At 38.3% G+C, this 22,428-nt stretch overlaps 1 protein-coding gene across 1 annotated transcript; it reads right to left on the reverse strand.

Moving 5' to 3' along the window:
* Positions 1-20,521: 20,521 nt before the first annotated feature.
* LOC149840350 (uncharacterized) lies at positions 20,522-21,262 on the reverse strand. Its single transcript, XM_090005053.1, has one exon. It carries the CDS (start codon positions 21,260-21,262, stop codon positions 20,522-20,524), a length of 741 nt encoding a protein of 246 aa, XP_089861179.1.
* Positions 21,263-22,428: the final 1,166 nt, after the last annotated feature.

The raw sequence follows: 22,428 nt of genomic DNA on the forward strand, positions 1-22,428 counted from the left end.
GCGTAGGACTGTCAATCACTGTGCTGCGATGCCACAGATCGCTATTCAACGATAACCACAAATCGCCATACACCTCCAGTGAACTTCTTCTCCAGCAAATCTTTCGCGTTCCCGAGACCTCCACTTGCCTTTTGAAATCATTATTGTCAGTTCTCTATTTGAAAGCATTAGCTCACATATATGCATGATTGAATCACTATGAAGTTTTTTTGACAAACTTAGAACATATATATGCATGATTAAATCACTATGAATTTTTTTTGACAACCTTAGAAGACATATATGCTTGATTGAATCACTATGATTTTTTTTTGACAACATTAGAACAAATATATGCAAGATTGAATCACTAGAATTTTTTTGACAACCGTAGAACACATATATGCATGATTCAATCACTATAATTTTTTTTTACAAACTTAGAACACATATATGCATAATTAAATCACTATAACATTTTTCTACAGCGGTAAAACACATATATGCATGATTGAATCACTATAATTTTTTTTTTCAAAAGCTTAGAACATATTTATGCGTGATTGAATCACTATTATTTTTTTTTTACAACCTCAGAACACATATATTCAATATTGAACCACTATGATATTTTTTTGACAGCCTTATAACACTTTTTTGCATGATTGAATCACTATGATTTTTTTTATGAGAGCCTTAGAATACATATATGCAAGATTGAGTCACTATGAAATTATTTTTGGTAGCCTTAGAACACATATATGAATGATTGAATCACTATGATTTTTTTTCACAACCTTAGAACACATATATTTAATCACAAATATATGCATGATTCAATGTCTAAGATATTTTTTTTGACAGCAATAGAGCACATATATGCATGAGTGAATCACTATAATGTTTTTTGACAAGCTTAGAACACATATATTCATGATTGAATCAATATAAAAAAATATTGACAGTGTTAGAACACATATATGCATGATTGAGTCACTATAAAATTATTTGGCAACATTACAACCCATATATGCATGATTGAATCAACATAATTTTTTTTTTGACCGACTTACAACACATATATGCATGATTGAATCACTATGAGGTTTTTTTTACAACCTACGAACATATATATGCAAGATTGAATCACTATGATTTTTTTAGGGCCTTAGAATACATATGTGCAAGTTTGAAATTTTTTTGAAAGCCTTGGAACACATATATGCATGATCGAATCACTAAAAAAATTTTTAACAGCCTTAGAACACATATATGCATGATTAAATCACTATGAATTTTTTTTGTCAAACTTAGAACACATATATGCATGATTGATTCTAAATGAACTTTTTTTTACAGCCTTAGAGCACATATGCATGATTGAATCACTATGAATTTTTTGTCAAACTTAGAACACATATATGCATGATTGATTCTAAATGAACTTTTTTTTACAGCCTTAGAGCACATATGCATGATTGAATCACTATGAATTTTTTGTCAAACTTAGAACACATATATGCATGATTGATTCTAAATGAACTTTTTTTTACAGCCTTAGAGCACATATGCATGATTGAATCACTATGAATTTTTTGTCAAACTTAGAACACATATATGCATGATTGATTCTAAATGAACTTTTTTTTACAGCCTTAGAGCACATATGCATGATTTAATCACTATGAATTTTTTGTCAAACTTAGAACACATATATGCATGATTGATTCTTAATGAACTTTTTTTTATAACCTCAGAACACATATGCATGATTGAATCATAGTGAATTTTTTTTGAGAGCCTTATAACACATATATGCTTCATTGCATCACTGTGATTTTTTTTGGGCAGCCTTAGAACATATGTATGCATGATTGAATTTTTTTTGATAGCCTTTGAAAAAATATATGCATGATTGGATCACTATGAATTTTTTTTGACAACCTTAGGAAACATATATGCATGATTGAATCACTATAATTTTTTGGACAACCTTACAACACATATATGAGTGATTGAATCACTATGAAGTTTTGTTGACAGCCTTAGAACATATATATGGCAGATTGAAAATTTTTTGACAGCCTTAGAACACATATATGCATGATTGAATCACTATGATTTTTTTTTGACAACCTTAGAACACATATATGCATGATTGAATCACCATGAATTTTTTTTATAGCATTATAACACATATATGCATGATTGAATCACTATAATTTTTTTTGGCAACCTTAGAACACATATATGCATGATTGAATCACTATAAAAAAAATCACAATCTTAGAACACAAATATGCATGATTGTGTCACTATAAATTTTTTTTGACAGCCTTAGAACACATATATGTATGATTGAATAACTACATTTTTTTTACAAAAAAGCCGTATTTATATTTTTTTTAAACGCAATCAATTAATTAGCTTCATGCTTTCAGTCGGAGAGCGATCTGTGGCATCGCAGCATAGTGATTTGTGGGTATTGTTCGAATGTCAAATCACACGTGGAAAACGTATTTTTGAATATTTAAAACCTAATGAGCGGCATGGAAAGACGTATTTTTGAATACTTCGAACGAAAGCATTTAATTTGGCGCGGTTATCAAAAAAAGGCGGCATGCGAAAAGCCGTATTTATATTTTTTTTAAACGCAATCAATTAATTAGCGGGCTGTTTTCAACAAATGGCTGCACGTTAAAGGACTTTAGCTTTGGACGACATTTCAGTATCTCCGTTGCAAAGGTGCCATCGATATCTCCGTCCAGGCATGGCGCCGAAGAAGGGGACAATCGGAGCAGTACGACCAGCCATGGCGGACAAGAAGAGGACTAGTGAAGCAATACGACCCGGCACAACGCCAAAGACGATGGGAGCCCTACGACCGGGCACGACGCCAACAGAGAGGACGATGGTAGCAAAACGACCAGGCACGGCGCCAGAGGAGTGGACGAGGGGAGAAAAACGACCAGGCACGTTGCCAATGGAGTGGACGATGGCAGCAAAACGGCCACGCACGGCTCTGAACAAGAAGACAACCACATCCACAGTCTCGGGTGGGCGGCAACGCCCTGACGAGTTCATAGATGACATCGAGCAGATGCAAGATGAATTTGCAGATGGGAACACTATCAGTAATTTTGTAAGTATTTGTCCACTATCAATTTCTAGGTCATCGGTTTGCATGTTCTGAAGTTCGTAACTTTGTGCAACCAGACAATGTATGATTTTGTCAATTACATTCAGAGCAACCCAACGAGCAATACAGTACGCATCATCAGCCCGTATTTCATGGTATGTCTGTGCCGCTGTTGTTCTGTTTGCTTTCATGACGTACTCACGTTTCTTGGTGGTTAAACCTTGCTATTTCGTGCAACAGATGTACGTCCGGCAAAAGCCATACGGCATAGGATTCGACGATGCACTACCTTGTTGGAACAACGATGATGAGTGCATAGACATTTCGAAATTTGGAAAGGTAAGTGAACAAACCTCTTATCCAAGGTTTATTCGTAATATCCCCATCACGATAAGTCTCTGGAACGAAAAATGATTTTATCGATTCGCAGATTTTACTCCCTACACTCTGGCAACATCCAGACCATTGGGTCCTATACGAGATGAATTTTCAGCTAAAACAACTATGGTGCTACAACTCATTGGACTGCCACAGTGGCGTAGAACGCGATGCTATGCATTTGGTAAGCTTGTACCCAAAGCTGAAGTAGCTATTCGCGGTGGACCGGACTGTAATATATTATCCCTTTTTCACAGGCGGGATTCCTTAACGGGCAAATGGGTGTCGACATTAGTGAGTGGATGTTGCTCTGTGCTGACGATGCTCCGTTACAAAGTAATGGGGTCGATTGTGGCATATTCGTAATAAAGCATATTGAAGCAATATACAATGGAGAACAACCTTGTTTCCACGTTGTATGAGCTTCGTATCCGATGTTATTGGGTATTCCTGTTATATATTGGATTTCACATTACCTGTTTTGTTGCAGAAACATATTCCGGTAATACGGGATGAAATATGCAGAAAATTGATTGAGTTTAAAACGAACGGCAGACAGAATAGTATAAAGTGAAACCTATCGATTGCTCTGTCTGTACAACCTAACGAGGCCCTCCATCACCGTTCTCGCCGTCCTCCTCGACAGTAACCCAGTGGTGTAGTCGCGCTGAGGGTGGCCAGCAGGAGCTCTGCCAAGTCATGTAGTGTATAACTGTAATGTTTCAAGGTGTTAGTGGGTATCTAAATTTTTGTCATGTAGTGTAAAAGAGGGTCGACCGCTATATGTTGTAACCTTTTCAGGGTTTTGCGCTAATGAAGCTTAAGTTGTCTTCCCTCTCTATTCTCCTCTCTTCTCCTTTTATTCTTGCTGGTTTCCCGATTTCAATATGGTATCAGAGCTCTATTGAAAATGAAAGGGTGCTTTGTTGAAGATCGGTGAGAGGAAGAAGCTTCATCTGCATCGGTTGTGCTGGGACCCACCTCAGCTTGTGTTCTCCACAGCTGACGTCCGTACCAACCTTGAAGTCTTGAACTTTTGGTCGATTGATGTTGGATTCCATTAGCTCTTGATTTTTGTGATTGAATGAATCAAGAATTTTAATGGTCGGATGAAATCTCAATTTTTAGTGGATTTAATTGTATTTTCTGAAAAAACTGATGAACAGTACCCTGAATGCAAAAAGTTTGTGATTGTGATGCTATCGGTGGGTTTTGTTTGCCCAAATCAATTGTAATCTGGTTATTTTTTGGTGTGTGATAGATTGGGACTGATTTGAAGGGCTATTTGGGTGTTTGGGTGCAATTTTGATGATAGATTTGGGTTCCTAGTTCAGGCGCTAACCCATTTTCTGTAGTTTTTCTCTGTTTCGACCAGCATATTGTGTTGGGTTGCTGGTGCTTTCGACCAGCACAAGTACGACCAGCATATTTTTCTCTGGCGAAAGATATTTCTAAATATCGCATGAAGAAACCGTCGTTTAAAATTCAAGCAATTTTCAAATGCTGGCACAGGTTTTCATGGTCGTAGCAGTGTAGTTTGACGTTAGACCATCAAGCGTATCGCTTTGTACTATTCGTAAAATAAGAACGCGACATTGAAGCGATGTTTAAGCATACAACATTTCATAGCGATGTTGAATATTATCATTTCGAACATTAGAAGTCTTTGTTCATTGCACACATCGCAGTCTCACCCTGTGACTGTCAATCACGCGGGTTGAGCGCACATCTTTTATCAATTACAAGCCTTTTAGACCTCGCCTCCGTCAGTTTCTCCTCCGAAATGAGAAAGGACGTCAACTTTTTGCAGAGTTCTTCGCGGAATCCGGGTATATCAACCTGCATAAACAGATTGTAAACTAGAAGCAATAGACATGCCCTTAATTGCCAATAACAAAGGCCAAGGAATGGCATACAGCGTTGAAACAAGGTTCTGCACTATTGTATATCGCTTCAATGTACTTCATTACAAATACGCCGCAATCAACGCCATTATCTTGTAAAGGAGCATGGTATGCCGTGCGATAGATCCACTCGCTGACATCGACTCCCAAAATGGCTATGAGGAAACCGATCTGAGAATAATGCGACCGAAAGTAAATTCATGACCCCAGTACACTACACGATACTCATATAGATGGAATCTTACGAGATGGGAAATGTCTAGCCGTAAACCACTGTCAACTTCCAACGAATTGTAACATCATAGTTGTTTTTCGCGTAAATCCATCACGTATAAGACCCAATGCTTTTCAAACTGCCACAGTGTAGGAATCAGTATCTGCAAATAGATCGAAAAAATGTTGTTACCACTGTCAAGCTGTAATATTGCACTGTAGGTTTGTTTGCTTACCTTTTCACTTGTCATAAGGTCTCTGCAATGATTACCGTTAACCCAATAAGGTTTGCCGTCTTGAAATCCACTGGAGTATGGCAAACGACGTAATATAGTCTGCAAACCGAAAGAAACATTGCTAACACCAACGTTAACATACGAATCAATTGGACTAAATCAATAATGAAAAACAACATAAAATACAACCGATATACCATGAAATATGGGCTGACGACGCTCACAGTCTGGCTTGGTGCGTTGCTTTTAATATAATTTACGAAATCGGATATAGTCTGTTTGCAGCAAATATGGTGTTGTATTGATCATACGTACACATGGCTTACATTTATAGACAACTACTACTAGTTTAATACTAACAAAATTACTGATCATGTTGCATTGTGCGAATTCACTGCGCATTCGGTTGATGTCCTCCAGGAGTGATTGACTAAGTTTTTGCCCAACTTCGTCGGTGGATGTTCGACTGAAATGAATGCGGACATTGCAACGACCGATATTTAAATTACATTATATAGTACACAAAAACAAATCGCAAAAAACGCATGAAAGAGACGGATTTTGCTGAACATGTAGACTATGTGTAGACAATATACCCATGATTCGCCATTGTTGGTCGTGTAGCTGTCTTCGTCTGCCTCACCGACTATAATTTTCTATGTTCGAGGGCGGATCTCCAGGTTTATGAAGGAACCGTCGGTTTGGTTGTTGCTGGTTCACGAAGTAGAAGAAAAACACACCTTCCAGTGCTTATGCGACTATTTATGACCTAAAAGATGTACTGCTCAACCAACATGATCAATGACTACTGTACGACAACTCAAACATTTATGGGTATCCGTTGGAAAATACACATTGAGTAGCCTTTTATTTATAATATATGGATACAACTTTTCACAAGAGAACTGACAAAAATGATTTTAAAAGGCAAGTGGAGGTGTCGGGAACGCGAAAGATTTGCTGGAGAAGAAGTTCACTGGAGGTGTATGGCGATTTGTGGTTATCGTTGAATAGCGATCTGTGGCATCGCAGCACAGTGATTGACAGTCCTACGCTGCGATGCCACACATCGCAGCACACTTGAACAATCCTTCGCATCACGCTAAGATTGACGGTCCAACAATAATCAACAACGTTCTACGCTGCGATGCCACATATCGCTATCCACGTGTGATTAGACATTCGAACAATACCCAAAAATCACCATGCTGCGATGCCACAGATCGCTCTCCGACTCAAAGCACGAAGCTAATTAATTGATTGCGTTTAAAAAAAATATAAATACGGCTTTTCGCATGCCACCTTTTTTTGATAACCGCCGCCAAATTAAATGCTTGCGTTTGAAGCATTCAAAAATACGTCTTTCCATACCGCTTATTAAGTTTTAAATATTCAAAAATACGTTTTCCATGTGTGATTTGACATTCGAACAATACCCACAAATCACTGTGCTGCGATGCCACAGATCGCTCTCCGACTAAAAGCACGAAGTATCCAGCGATGGCAACAAATCCTTTCCTTATCTATTGATTATTTGCATCGCTGTAATCAGCGATGGCAAATAATCGCTGTATTTGTCTTCGCCAATACTTTGCGCGCTACTCTTTCGAGGCGAAGACAAATACAGCGATTGCAAAGACAAAGATCTCTGTAATAGTAATTTCAATTGTAATCGTTGCATTTTTGGAAAAATGAGAAGCTTGACTTTCGAACAAAGATCTACGTTTACAAACAAATCTTTTCAACTTGTGCACTCAGATTTATGCTGCGATGCCACAGATCGCTCTCCGACTCAAAGCACGTAGTATCCAACGATGGCAACAAATCCTTTCCTTATCTATTGATTATTTGCATCGCTGTAATCAGCGATGACAAACAATCGCTGTATTTGTCTTCGCCAATACTTTGCGCGCTATTCTTTCGAGGCGAAGACAAATACAGCGATTGCGAAGACAAAGATCTCTGTAATAGTAATTTCAATTGTAATCGTTGCATTTTTGGAAAAATGAGAAGCTTGACTTCCGAACAAAGATCTACGTTTACAAACAAATCTTTTCAACTTGTGCACTCGGATTTATGCTGCGATGCCGCAGATCGCTCTCCGACTAAAAGCACGAAGTATCCAGCGATGGCAACAAATCCTTTCCTTATCTATTGATTATTTGCATCGCTGTAATCAGCGATGGCAAACAATCGTTGTATTTGTCTTCGCCAATACTTTGCGCGCTATTCTTTCGAGGCGAAGACAAATACAGCGATTGCGAAGACAAAGATCTCTGTAATAGTAATTTCAATTGTAATCGTTGCATTTTTGGAAAAATGAGAAGCTTGACTTCCGAACAAAGATCTACGTTTACAAACAAATCTTTTCAACTTGTGCACTCGGATTTATGCTGCGATGCCGCAGATCGCTCTCCGACTAAAAGCACGAAGTATCCAGCGATGGCAACAAATCCTTTCCTTATCTATTGATTATTTGCATCGCTGTAATCAGCGTTGGCAAACAATCGCTGTATTTGTCTTCGCCAATACTTTGCGCGCTATTCTTTCGAGGCGAAGACAAATACAGCAATTGCGAAGACAAAGATCTCTGTAATAGTAATTTCAATTGTAATCGTTGCATTTTTGGAAAAATGAGAAGCTTGACTTCCGAACAAAGATCTACGTTTACAAACAAATCTTTTCAACTTGTGCACTCGGATTTATGCTGCGATGCCACAGATCGCTCTCCGACTAAAAGCACGTAGTATCCAGCGATGGCAACAAATCCTTTCCTTATCTATTGATTATTTGCATCGCTGTAATCAGCGATGGCAAACAATCGCTGTATTTGTCTTCGCCAATACTTTGCGCGCTATTCTTTCGAGGCGAAGACAAATACAGCGATTGCGAAGACAAAGATCTCTGTAATAGTAATTTCAATTGTAATCGTTGCATTTTTGGAAAAATGAGAAGCTTGACTTTCGAACAAAGATCTACGTTTACAAACAAATCTTTTCAACTTGTGCACTCGGATTTATGCTGCGATGCCACAGATCGCTCTCCGACTCAAAGCATGTAGTATCCAGCGATGGCAACAAATCCTTTCCTTATCTATTGATTATTTGCATTGCTGTAATCAGCGATGATGGCAAACAATCGCTGTATTTGTCTTCGCCAATACTTTGCGCGCTATTCTTTCGAGGCGAAGACAAATACAGCGATTGCGAAGACAAAGATCTCTGTAATAGTAATTTCAATTGTAATCGTTGCATTTTTGGAAAAATGAGAAGCTTGACTTCCGAACAAAGATCTACGTTTACAAACAAATCTTTTCAACTTGTGCCCTCGGATTTATGCTGCGATGCCACAGATCGCTCTCCGACTAAAAGCACGAAGTGTCCAGCGATGACAACAAATCCTTTCCTTATCTATTGATTATTTGCATCGCTGTAATCAGCGATGGCAAACAATCGCTGTATTTGTCTTCGCTAATACTTTGCGCGCTATTCTTTCGAGGCGAAGACACCCGTAGTATCTAAGGGAGGATTTGCTTACTATGTTATTTTTTTTATGATTATTCAAGATTTTGTTGGATATACTACCTTAAACATAAGCATGAAGTTTTTGCATCGTTTAAGACATATCATATGATGACTATAAACTCTCCAAAAACCCGGCATTGTGGAGATCGGGTCATGCAAAGAGGCATGCCAACTAAGTTAATAGCCCACACGAGATTCCTGTGTCCCAAACCTATCTGTCGACTGCATCGTAGCCTGTCATGAAAGAGAAAATATTAGACACTGAATTAAGTTTCACAAGAAATGCCTACCTCCTCGCAACATCGATAACATACCAAAAGCCTTGTAAAACTGTAGCGATCGTTGCCAGAAATCTGGTCGGGAGGAATGTAGGTTTGAACGTTTGCCGGTACTTCTGCAGGGTATTGCTGCATGATGGACATTACACGACTTAGCTATTTGACAAGCTTCACGCAATGGGGAGCAATATAATGTTTTACATACCTGTTCATTCGAAGGGCTTTGTTGTTTTTTATTACAGGTTGGTTGTTTCTTAGTCCTTTTCTTGCCAACCAATTCTAGTGCACCCTTTACCCTCCGACGACTGCGATCAGAGGCAGGTTTTCTTTTGATACCCTTTGCTTCATGAATATGTTCATTATAATCAACAACGTTCACTACTGACTTGTTGAAGATAATGTTTACGCTTCGGCGCAACTTCTCGGGAGTGTCAAGCGAGACATGATTTTGACCTACGTTGTTCGATCCCATTATCTTCGGCTGGTATTCATTCGCTGCAAAAGACTTAATGTGAATTAACTCCACGTTTTCAAGTAACTCCGTTGCAGCTTTTCTCGCACATGCATAGCCTTCTTCGCTTCTCGATGCCAAATCAGCAACATGCATGAATGACCTACACAGTTGTTGGTAACGGGAGGCTATGTGGCACTTCTCGTCAACACCAGATTTACTCGCATTGTCCATAACGAGCATTTCAATCTTCGCGCGTCTCGTCCATCTTCGCATTACGTAAGTCTCAGGTATTTCTTGTATCTTCTCTTGATTGAGTGCCTTTAATGCATGACAGCATAGGATACCTTTGAATTCATACATTTTGCACGAACATTCTACCCTTCCGTTGTCGACATTGTACGTGACATGCGCTTCTTGCCTTTCCTGATGCTTTTCGCCCTGACAAAAAATATGGTATTTGTGCATATTCTTGGTTTGCACCAGTTCTTCTATTCTGCAATTCATGACATGAAACACCTCTTTCTTGATCCATTCAAATACAGTTAGTGTATACAGAGCTGCAGGTCACATCAATATTTTCATGCCAAAAGTTAGAGGTCGTGTATTGAAGCATTTCACGTCTTGTTCAAGCTCATTCTGTCTTAGACCGTCTACAAATAATTCATATTGTTCCATGAAACGAAACATTGTTAAACATGAATACAGGGTTTTCTTCAGCGTGGCATGCATAGATTCAGCTCTTTGTGTGCTTATCATACCTGCACAAAAGTATTGTCTTCCATATGCCAATGCCCACTTCTCTTTTTCTGTATATAAATTTTGTAACCACAGACAGTCAGCAAGGTCGTATGTCTTAATCATTTTGTCCCAATCTGACTTAAAGGTGACCTCGTCTACGCTATGAAGTACACACCTTGTAAAATGTTTGTCAAACCCTGTATTCTGATTAAATATGTGTCCTATGTTCTTTGCTGCATTTTGAAAGATATGCCACAAACACAGGCGATGATGTGCATCTGGCCACACATGAAGCACTGCAGCCGCAATTGCGTGATCACCATCTGTGAGTACAGTTTCAGGATGCTTCCCGTTCATTGCCTGTGTAAATACTCTGAACAACCACTCAAAGGTTTCCTTGGTCTGGTCATACACAAAAGCACCGCCTAATATACAACTCTGTGCGTGATGGTTCACTCCCACAAACTGCGCAAATGGCCACTGTTCAGTGTTAATCTTTACTGTAGTATCAAACACAAGCACATCATTGAAGCATTCATAATCTAATCTAGACCTTGAATCTGACCAAAACATATTCACGGCATATCCATCTGCGTCTACTTGCATTGCACTAAAGAAACCATGTTCATTGCTTGATTTATTCTGTAAGTAACGAACCAAACAACATATTTCTCCGTTCTTCATGTTATCTGTCCTCTTCCTGCTCAAGTGGTTTCTAAGATCCAAAGGTGTGAATGGCACATTTTCGCGACCACCATCTATGCGGGTAAACAAATTGTATGTCTTCCTTGGTGCAATGCCGGCGCTATCGGCTATTTCAGCCATTGCAGCATGAGCTACAGTTACTTTACGATGTGACCTTAGCATAGGAGTCATAAATGATGCAGATAAATCATGATTATGATCACTGATTAAAGTACGCACGACAAATTTCTCATTCGGATGTCTTCTCAAAACCAATCTCGCCTGACATCCACATCTTGATTCTGGCGTGCTCCTAGTTGGATTTCCCATTGATTTCTTCCAACCTTGCTTGGAACAGACATATGTCTTTCTAACCAAGACACTCTGTGCATTTTTTGACCAAGAAAACCTTCTCACACTGAAGCCAACTTTTAAGGCATAATCATTGTAAAATTTATATGCATCTTCTTCGTTATTAAAATGCATTCCTTCTACAGGAACATAGTCAAGTGCAATTCCATGTACATTCCCAGTTCCTACGGTTTTCTTAAGTGTACTGACATCAAAATCAGGATCATTACTGAATTGCATTTCTTCTCCTGAAACATTGAAGTCAGGTGTACTTCCGTGTACATTCCCGGTGCATACACTTTTATTATGTGCGCTGTCATGGTAGTCTACCTCATCATTGAATTGCATTTCTTCCACTGGAACATTCAAGTCAATAGTGGGTCTAATGCCTGCACCTTTCTTTTCATGTGCATCGTTAGTGCAGATGTTCAATTCTTCAGTTGGGTCATAAGTATAGATATTCAATTCTCCAGATCTTTCTATTGATTGAGCTACATCGTCTTTATTACAACCTGATGATAAGCTCAATAATGTTTTAAGCAATATATCAATTTGTGTTTGCAGTAACATGGCAAACAAGTCTATATTATCTCACAAAAATGAGAGTCTGTTACTAATACAGCGATTTGAGATACAATGCATATGATGAGTGAATGTAGGATACCTGATGGGGTAGAGGCCCTTCCTAGCATCTGCAAACAAGCATTCCTGTCAACAGGTCCCAGCGTCTTACAAATATCGATAAGTTTCCAACCTTCGTAAGAACAAGATCTACCTGCAATAACCAAACAAAGCCTTAATGACACACAAGACGACATGCCTTCTTCAGCGATAGCATGATGCTGGGAAGCTACTCACGCCGCCTTGATAGAACTGGTTGGAATGTTTGTGCATCATTGCTTTCTTCCTTAATGCCTAACAACAACGACAAATAAAAGAAGACAGTGGAATGTTTTGTAAGCAATATATCAATTTCCGTTAGCAAGCGGCATAGGTTTACTACGATTTAATCAGGATGCATATAAGAACGGATACCACTAGGGTTACGCAAGTCAAAGCAACAATTTAATGAATGAAAGTATCAAAGCAAGTGCGGTTTGATGTTTGCTTGTGCTGAGCATCGACGTGTCGCTTACCATGCCAATAAAATAAACATGTCGTACATGTGTGTTGACGATAACGCTCTCATAATATCCATGAGGCTCTAAAGCGAGTTCAATAGAAGTCGCTGAGAGAGCAACGATATGCATGCGAAAATCGCCCCGCCATGCGTGTCAAGATGTGTTTCTGCACCCAAACGTTTTCAAAGTCTGTGTACAAATATCTTACAAATACATATTACAAAACATATAATATCTTACAAAACGATATGTATAGCGATTTGTCAGATATTGAAAATCGATACGACAGTTCAGTTTTTATAACTTATAACTCGACGATACAAAAACATACTATCTAAAAGGTCGATAAATATATCGCACAATAAATTACTTGAACATAATAGCAAACAAATCGATATTAACTAACAAAAATGTATCTCACAAAAACGAGAGTCTGTTACTAATACAGCGGTTTGAGATACAATGCATATGATGAGTGACTGTAGGATACCTGATGGGGTAGAGGCCCTTCCTAGAATCTGCAAACAAGCGTTCTTGTCAACAGGTCCCAGCGTCTTACAAATATCGATAAGTTTCCAACCTTCGTAATAACAAGATCTACCTGCAATAACCAAACAATGCCTTAATGGCACACAAGACAACGTGCCTTCTTCATCGATAGCATGATGAGATGAAAAGCTACTCACTGTGCCTTGATGGCACTGGTTGGAATGTTTGTGAATCATTGCTTTCTTCCATGATGCCTAACGACAGCAGTAATGAAGAGAAGACACTGGAATGTTTTGTAACACTGGAACGTTGATAATGGGAGCACTGTTACAGCAGATGGCGCAGGCGAACGTCTCCACTTTAAATGGTTAACATCAAACTTTCTGGAATTTCTGCTTTTTTGTCCTTTTCCCCACCCGTCGTTTCACAACTTTTGAATGGAGGATATTTTTGTCATTTCCTCGAACCGTCATTTTAGGGCAAGAAAAGCAAGTAAGGGTGATTAAGTCTTTGCAACATCACCAGAGTCCGATGCAAAGTTATGTCAACATACACGGGAATACGAGCCCCATGTGCATGAATACGTGGCGCTCATTCGATCCCCCGAACACGGACGTGGGATTCAGTGAATCATCGGGGGCGAACATACACAACCCTCTCGTCTATCAGTGGCTATGTCTGCGAAATCAAAAAACAAAATAGGAGAAAGAAGGGAAAGAGACACAACCCGACTCCCGACGATGACCGCTGTCGGCCTTGACAGTGCCTTCACGATATCAACAACAGGCAAGCAGGCAATGTGTCACCGATCGACACCTCCCTCCTTTCGCCATCGACTCCCAAAACCAAACAGGGGTCCAATGAGGGATAAGAGAATGCCAACAAATCCATCGAGCATGGCATGAATGGCAGTGCACCCACAACCTGGACATGCACAGCAGAAGCAACGGTGGTTTGGGCCCATAACCCAATGTTATATTAATCTAATAGGAGTGTCATTTAACAGAAGCAGCCATAGTTGATAAAAACAAAACTTCAGTGGAGGTGGGTTGTCAACGTTCTCCTCAGCCAATCCACACCCTCGATGAGCCCATGTCATCAAGTTGAGAGGTGAGCAGAAACCTTGAACCCAAGAAAGAAAAACTGGTATCACACATGTAGCTCTCATCAAGGTCCCATGATGGCATAATTATAATGGGAGGGAGTCTCTCATAATGGGTGGTTATCATGCATAGACAATTATGAGATCTCATCACATTCTCATAACTGTCCTGCCCAAAATTGAAAAGCCACATTGTCCCTTGATGTACCTATGTCAATACAGATCATATTTAGGTTGGATTCAATCCAAAAAATCCAACAAGAGAAGCGTGCCGACTGCTTTGATAGAGCAGGGCAGGATGCATGACAACACATCCTTGGCACAGTCGCTAAGGCACTGTCGATACTCCTTCTCATCATTGTGGCTCGCTCCTACTGTCCACACTGCTGCTACCACCACCAATATGCCTATGTACGAGAGCCATGGTGCACTCAACCACCCTCCCAGATCCATCATCAATGATGATGATGATGATGGGACTGGTGTGGGTCGGGATTATATGGTTGATGGCTTGTCAGAGTTCATGCCACATGCATGAGATGCTTGGTACATGCCGACACGACACACAAAAACGACAATGCCATTGTTAGTTTTTTTTTTTTTGCTGTTAAAAAAAACCCATCATAGACAACACATTGGCTGGCCTCAGGTTGGTAATGACCCGCCCACTAAAGAGCTGGTACATCCACTTTGGTCTTGTGGCAAAGGATGCCCTCCCGTAGGTTTCGAACTTGTGATGTCCCTTTAACTTGGTGAGGTTCAGGATTAAGTTGCCCCTGCCAGATGTGCGGAGTCCTTAAGGACCATGTTATTATTGGTTGTTTATTTGTTGAAGACTTTAAATAAGAAGCAGTTATTTAATTTCTTAAAATATTAGGATCAACTTAGAAATTGTGATGTCCCTAACATTGTGAGGTTCAAGGTTAAGTTTTTTTTAAAGGAAAGCAAGCTGGGCTTAGGCAGACCCCACCAGTTATTATTCAATAGTACCACTGAGGTTTTGAATATGTAACATCCCACCACAAGAAGACGTGCACTGACAACTCCTACCAACCATGCAGAGCTCCGGTTGGTTGGTTCACGGTTAAGTTGCCCCTACCAGATGAGTAAAAACCTATGGAAAATGCTATTGTTGGTTGTCTATTTGTTTAAGACTTTAATTAAAATGTAGTTTTTTAAAATTTAAAAATATTAGGATCATCATTAAAATTAAGAAAAATATCTAACAGAGTTAGTGGTTCTCATTTTAGTTGAGATGATGACATTTGTTTAGCTAAGAAGACGTTTGCTTAGTGCTAAAACTTTTTCAATAAAGCATTTTAAAAATATATTTTTGATAAAAACATTTATGCAAACCATGCATCAAATAATAAAAACTGGTTTACACTAGTAGTAAAGTTCGGGTCAAACTCAGGGAACGGGAAAATACTTTGTATTCCACAAACAACTAAGCTACTCTTTATTGCCTTGAAAAATAAAAGATTAATTAACTAAATAAACAAGAGAGTGCTGCCACTCTAGAGGGCTTAAACAAATAAAAATAAATGATAAATGGTTTTATTACAGACCCAAATTGAATTAAATTAATGAAATAAAAGCATAAGCTAGAAATAAAGGAAAAAGTCTTCGGTGCTTGAGTCTTTTGTTTGTCCCCTTGATTTTCTTCTAGGTTGAGCACTTTTTCATGGTTTGATTAAGGGCTCTCTGAGGGCACTTCTGAGGGTCTGAAGAGACCTTAGAGGGCACTTTGAGGGTTTGAAAAGGGGCTCACCGCATGTCTGATCGCTTCCCTACAAAAATCAAAACAAAACACAACAAAACGAAGCAACTAAACCCAATCTAAAACTAAATTAAATAAAAATCAGCAAGAAGAACTAAACAAAACAAAACAAAACAAACTAACTATACTAGAGGACGAAATAGCAAAACTAACTAAATGAGAAACACAAAAGGAACAAACTAACAAACTCACTAAAAACAAAAATCAAGAAATCACTCTAACCGAATAACAAGTTTTGAACTAATTATTTAAACTACTTAATAACTAACTAACTATAAATCAAGAAACTAATTCAACTACTAACAAATTAATTAATAAAACTAATCAAGAAAACTATGCTAACCAAATTACAAGAACTAAAACTAATTAGCTAAAAGACAAAAAAACTGAATAACAAGTTAACAACTAAACTAATGTACGGAAGTTACCAACGAGTCAACACATAACAAACATGAAATAAGAAAAATAAAAAAACTAACATATTTAACCTACTCAATGCACAATATAAAGTCAACAAAAATTAATCTAATCTACACTACCGACTGATATTTATGAACTAATGTTAACATAATTTTTAGGCTTAAAATAAATAAAACAAATACTAAACTAATAACATGATTTAAACAAAACTAACCTAATTTGAACTGCTAACTAACTAATGAGTTAAACTAAAATTAATCTGTAGCTATTATGCTTTAACTCAAACTCAAGTTAACTCACTAAAAGCAAAAGACGATAGAAAAAAACAAAACATGATTCCGCTAAGCTATTTTATCTACAATAATTAGAATAGTTGACTAACAAACAAAATACTAATTTAACACGTTGCTGTATCGAAATCTAAACTAACTAGCTAACAAAAATCTGGAATAAAACTAACTATATTAAAAACAAGAAAGCATGACAACTACCTAACTGATTATGCAAAACAAAGACAAAAGAAAATTTTCTGAACTAAAAACAACTGACGTGCATCCAGTTAAAACTAAACTATCCAGTTAAAACTAAACTATCCAGTTAAAACTAAACTAAATACTAAATTGAAAACTAACATTAACCTGCAAAAACTATGCTTAATTTAAAACAACAAAATAAAATCTAACGATTCAAGGAAACACTGACTACCCTAAAGGCTAAACCAATTTTTTTCTTTTTGTTCTTCTAATCTAATAAGTAATCTAATTAACTAAAAACTAAACTAATGTTTACTAAAAGCTTAATGGCAGATATTGAACAATAATCAATGCAAAGAACTATGATTTATTTGATGTCATCTAAATAATAATAATAATATTCAAAAAGCTATGTTAAAACTCTATGTCGGCTAAAAAAAATAATTTTATTTACGTAATCAATGAAACACCAAATATTGAAAGTATGACGCAGGCTAACTCTAACCTAAAACTAATAGAAAATCAAGAAAAGATACAAAAACCTATGCCACGACTATCGATTTACCTATAATACGGTTATTCTATGCATAAATCAAGAAAACGACTACACTATATCAAACAAAATACATATATTTTTCTCTTTATATTTTCAAATGCAAGAAAACTACACTAAACTAGATTAAATCACATGAATATGCAAAATATGCAAGGATCAACTAAAATTACACAAAATGCCATGATTTATGCTATGCAAAACTAAAACTACGGTGAAATGAGGGAGAAGAAGCAAACCAGGCGATCCACTTCCGACGGATGGGTTGAGAAGAGTGTGGTTGATCCCAAGCTGCACACACGCCTCCAACAAAGAAGATGATGTTGCTGATGATAAGAAAGGCTAAAAGCAAGAAGAAAAGGAAGAAAAAGAAGAAAAAGAAGAAGAAGAAGAAGGAGAAGAGGGAGAGGAAGAAATCGACAAAGATAGAGAGAGAGCAAGGGAGAGAGAGAGAAGAGAGAGAGAGAGCAAGAGAGAGGAGGGCATGAATCCAATGATGGAAAAAACATTCTCTCATGATTAAAAAGTCCTATTTATACTAATATAATTAGGTTAAAAAAGAGTTTTTCATAAAGAGTCCAAAGATTTTTTAGTAATTTCTAAAAAAGTCACTTATTAAAAACGTGTTTCTCTAAAAATAAAAAATTCATAAACTAATTAAAACTAGCTAATTACAACCTAATCTAACTAAACTATAATTAAGAAAAATCTAAAACTAATAGAAACACTAAAAATGCAGGAGTGGATCAGAAAATGCAGTGTTTTACTAAAAAAATTAATTTAAAACAAAACCTCAAAAACAATGATAAAGATGGGTTTTTAATGTGATTTTGACATGGATCATGTATAAATAAAGATGAATAAAATGCGAATATTATGCATGATCGAATTCTCTCATGCTTATCGTTTGCTAGTCCTTGAGCAAACTGAAGCAAAAAGCAAAAATAACAACTAACTAGAACAATAACCTAACTCACTTTTGTAGGAATCATAGATGCATTTAGCATATGCAACAAGCTCTTTCAACTCCTGGGTTACCCCAGTAGACGAGTAAGGTCTCGTGAGGGCTTGCAGTAATGCTACCCATAAACATCTCTATCATGTATGCATAAAAATTCAACATTAAAAACCATTAGCCGGTTAAAGGGTTTATTTTCGCAAATATTTCATGCCATTACACTTTCAAAACATGATTAGAGTCTTTTACTGACCACCACAGAGTAAAATTATTTCTTTCACTTTTCTAAATATCATAATTATTTATGCTTTATTCTCAGAAAATCAAATATGTACATGTTATTATTTTATTAATCCTCACTCATATGTTTTCTGCACAGGTTTTCTCAATATTTGCTTCTAAGCTATAAACTTTTTCTTTTTCTTGGTTTTCAAAATTTTCACACTTTTTCTTTTTTTTGATTGAGCACTATTTCAAATTTCCAGTTTTCGTGACTCGTGTAACAAGCTTTGGGTCAATGACTCCCACACCAAACGACCTTAGGGCACCGGATACAAAGTATCTCTGACTTAATTGCTCAAGTCAGTAGACCTTCAATTTTTGTAGTTTACATATAGTCTGCTTCTCTGTCATGTGCAATGTCAACATCTATTAGGCTCTCTATAAAGTCCATGTAATGGGCTTTCGGGCCGACAACTCCCGAGCCAGATGGCTTTAGGGCACCAAGTGTAAACACCCCTCAGGCTCTACTTGCTCGAACAAAAAAGTCCACAAATATTAACTTAGACAAAGAACTGACTTCCTTCGTTATTCTTTTCAACATGGGAATCAAACACTTCAACTTCTGTTTGAGCCCAGCTACTGGGGAATATGAAGATACCAAACAACTAAACGTATGCTCTTTTTCACTTTTTGTGTTCTTTTCAATGTTGTTCATTTGCTTAGTTTTTCAAAAATAAAACTATGCATATTCATACTTATGATTCAAAATAAACTCTAACATGCATCTATAATCATTTCTTTGAAATCCGCATAAATAACCATGGTTTTCTAGACCAGTCAGAATTTTTTTTTGTGGGGCTTAAAACTTTTCTAAAAATATTAGATTATGTAAAGCATTCATATAAGATCAAACTCATTCCTTAAAAGCCCAATTTTTATGAGTTTTCATCAAAAGTGCAAGTACAAAGACAAAAAAAAAATTAAGTGTGCAAACTACACCCTGCCTCATGCTTGAATGACATTGTCCTTAGTGACACTCCCTCATGCTTGCATGAAACTGAGAGAATGCATATGAGAACAAAAATAAGTGGGAGAAAAGAAGTAGAAGTCACCTGATCTACACTGTGGAACCTTACCTGATACGGCATATGAATGGCTCTGCATAGGTTTCACCTGTCTACCAGTTATGCAACTCATAAAAATATATAAAAATGCAATGCATACATGCTATCATTCATGATAACGAAAGAAGAAAACTAACTAAAAGCAGAAAACTACTAAGACTACTAATAGTACATCATAAATATGGGTTGCTTCCCATAAAGTGCTAGGTTTTACGTTCTCAGCCAGACGTATCTCTGGTGACCCTTCATCATTCATGAGATCAATGGACGTGAAGTCATGCTCAATCAGAGGTTTTAAGGAAAATAGTGTCATCTGTGACACTGCACACTATGTTTCCTCCAACTCTACCCCTTTGGACCCTACGATGACTCTCAAGACTAGCAAGACGAATGAGATTAGTCTATATATGGAGGCTATTCTCAAAGGATGGAGAGCCACAAACCGAACAACTATCTGAGCATGCATCCAACTGTGGATCGGATTGCTTCCCTATGATGTCTATCACCTGGAAGCAATCATCATGTTCTGTCGCTCTTATGGTGACATCAAAGATATATAATCGTAAATGCTTGTTGTTGAAAGAAACCTCCTTCTCTCCAGTATAGAAATCGATACGAGCGTGGGCAATAGCCAAGAATGGTCTGCCCAGAATGATGGGGATCTGGCGAGCGACATCAATACCCTCCATGTCCAGAACAAGAAAATCGACAAGGAAGTAGAAGTCCTCAACCATAACTAACACATCTTCCAAGATTCCTCGCGGACGCTTGGTAGACCTGTCAGCCAACTGCAAGATAGTAGTCGTGGGCTTCAGATCTCCAATCCCAAAAGTGTCATACAGGGAACCCGACAAAATGTTTACGCTGACCCCAAAATTGAGCAATACACACTCAATGGTCTTGTTCCCTATGCCACAAGAGATGATTGGTGTCCCAAGATCCTTGAGCTTAAGTGAGGCTTGGTGCCAAAACACAAAGCTCACTTGCTCAATCAAGAAGATCGTCTTGGGCAACAACCTCGATTTTCTTTTCTGCGTGCAAAGTTCTTTGAGGAACTTTGCATAAGTAGGTACTTGCTGGGTGACGTCAAGCAGGGGGATGTTTATGTGAACCTGCTTGAACATGTCAAGCATCTCGTGCATGCGCGCCCCCTGCTTGCCAAAATCGTGCAGTTTGGCCAAGACTTCAGGAAAAGGGGCTCTAAGAATATACGAAGAAGGCACAGGACATGGGCTCTGCCCGTTCTCCTTGGGCCTAGTGGTGGAGATCGACTGGTCAGTCAGTGAACTCGTCAGTCGACTCTTGAGTAGGGTGAAATGCCTTTCCACTTTAAAGGGTCATAACAAAGTTGGCCTCCTATTGGTGGGACTCTATGAGGTGCATGCCGTGATACATGGGTTCCTTACCCTTCGGGTTGATGATAGTCTGACTCGGAAGGCTTCTCTCACTTCGCCTACTCAAAGCCTCAACCATCTGTCCCATCTTAGTCTCTAGCTTTGCTATCGACTGCGTGTGGAAACTGAGGTTAGCCTTAATGTCAAAAAAGGCCTCGAGCAGCTTCTCTTGAAAAGATGGGCTCCATGTGGCCTCATCAGAAGAAGGCAAACTAAGCTGAGGATGGGCCTGTGAAAATGTGGGACGCGGGTAACCTTGTGGGAGGTTACTCTGTCTGTGCTGTGTTTGGGGAGGCATGTGGGGGTGGCTCTTGTAGATTTCTCCACGCAAAGTTGGGATGATTTCACCATCCTTGGTTATAGGTAGGTGTATAAGGATCGTGCACCAGTTTGGCGAAATCTTGGGCAACATTCACTTGCACCTGAATGAATTCAAGATAGAGTGGTGTTGTCAGACACATAGAAAAAAAGTGTGCAGGGCAAGCACATTGCTCACACACTTTTCCAAGTGGATTTAGCGAAGCTGGGTTGGACAATAATTGATCTAATTTCTTGGTTAACTGGTCCACTTTGAATTGCAAATCATGTCCAGACCCAACTTCGAAAATCCCTCCCTTCTTAGGACCACTAGGAACATGTATGGTCCTATCAAGTCGTAAGGACAAGGCATGGTGCATGGTATTTTCGCTCAATATATCAAATAATGTCCATGCCTCATCATTGCTCTTGATCATCAATGTCCCCCTCACACGAAGAGTCAACCATTTGTCTGTGCTTCTCGGTCAGGCCATCGTAAAAGTACTGCACCAGTTGCCAATGGGGCACCTTGTGGTGGGGACACTTTTGGAGAAGATCTTTCATCCTCTCCCATGTCTCATGGAACTGTTCTCCCTCAATCTGAGAGAAACTGATAA

The sequence above is a fragment of the Nuphar pumila genome, chromosome 4, assembly GCF_984573655.1.
Source record: "Nuphar pumila chromosome 4, dmNupPumi1.hap1.1, whole genome shotgun sequence".
Lineage (NCBI taxonomy): Eukaryota > Viridiplantae > Streptophyta > Magnoliopsida > Nymphaeales > Nymphaeaceae > Nuphar > Nuphar pumila.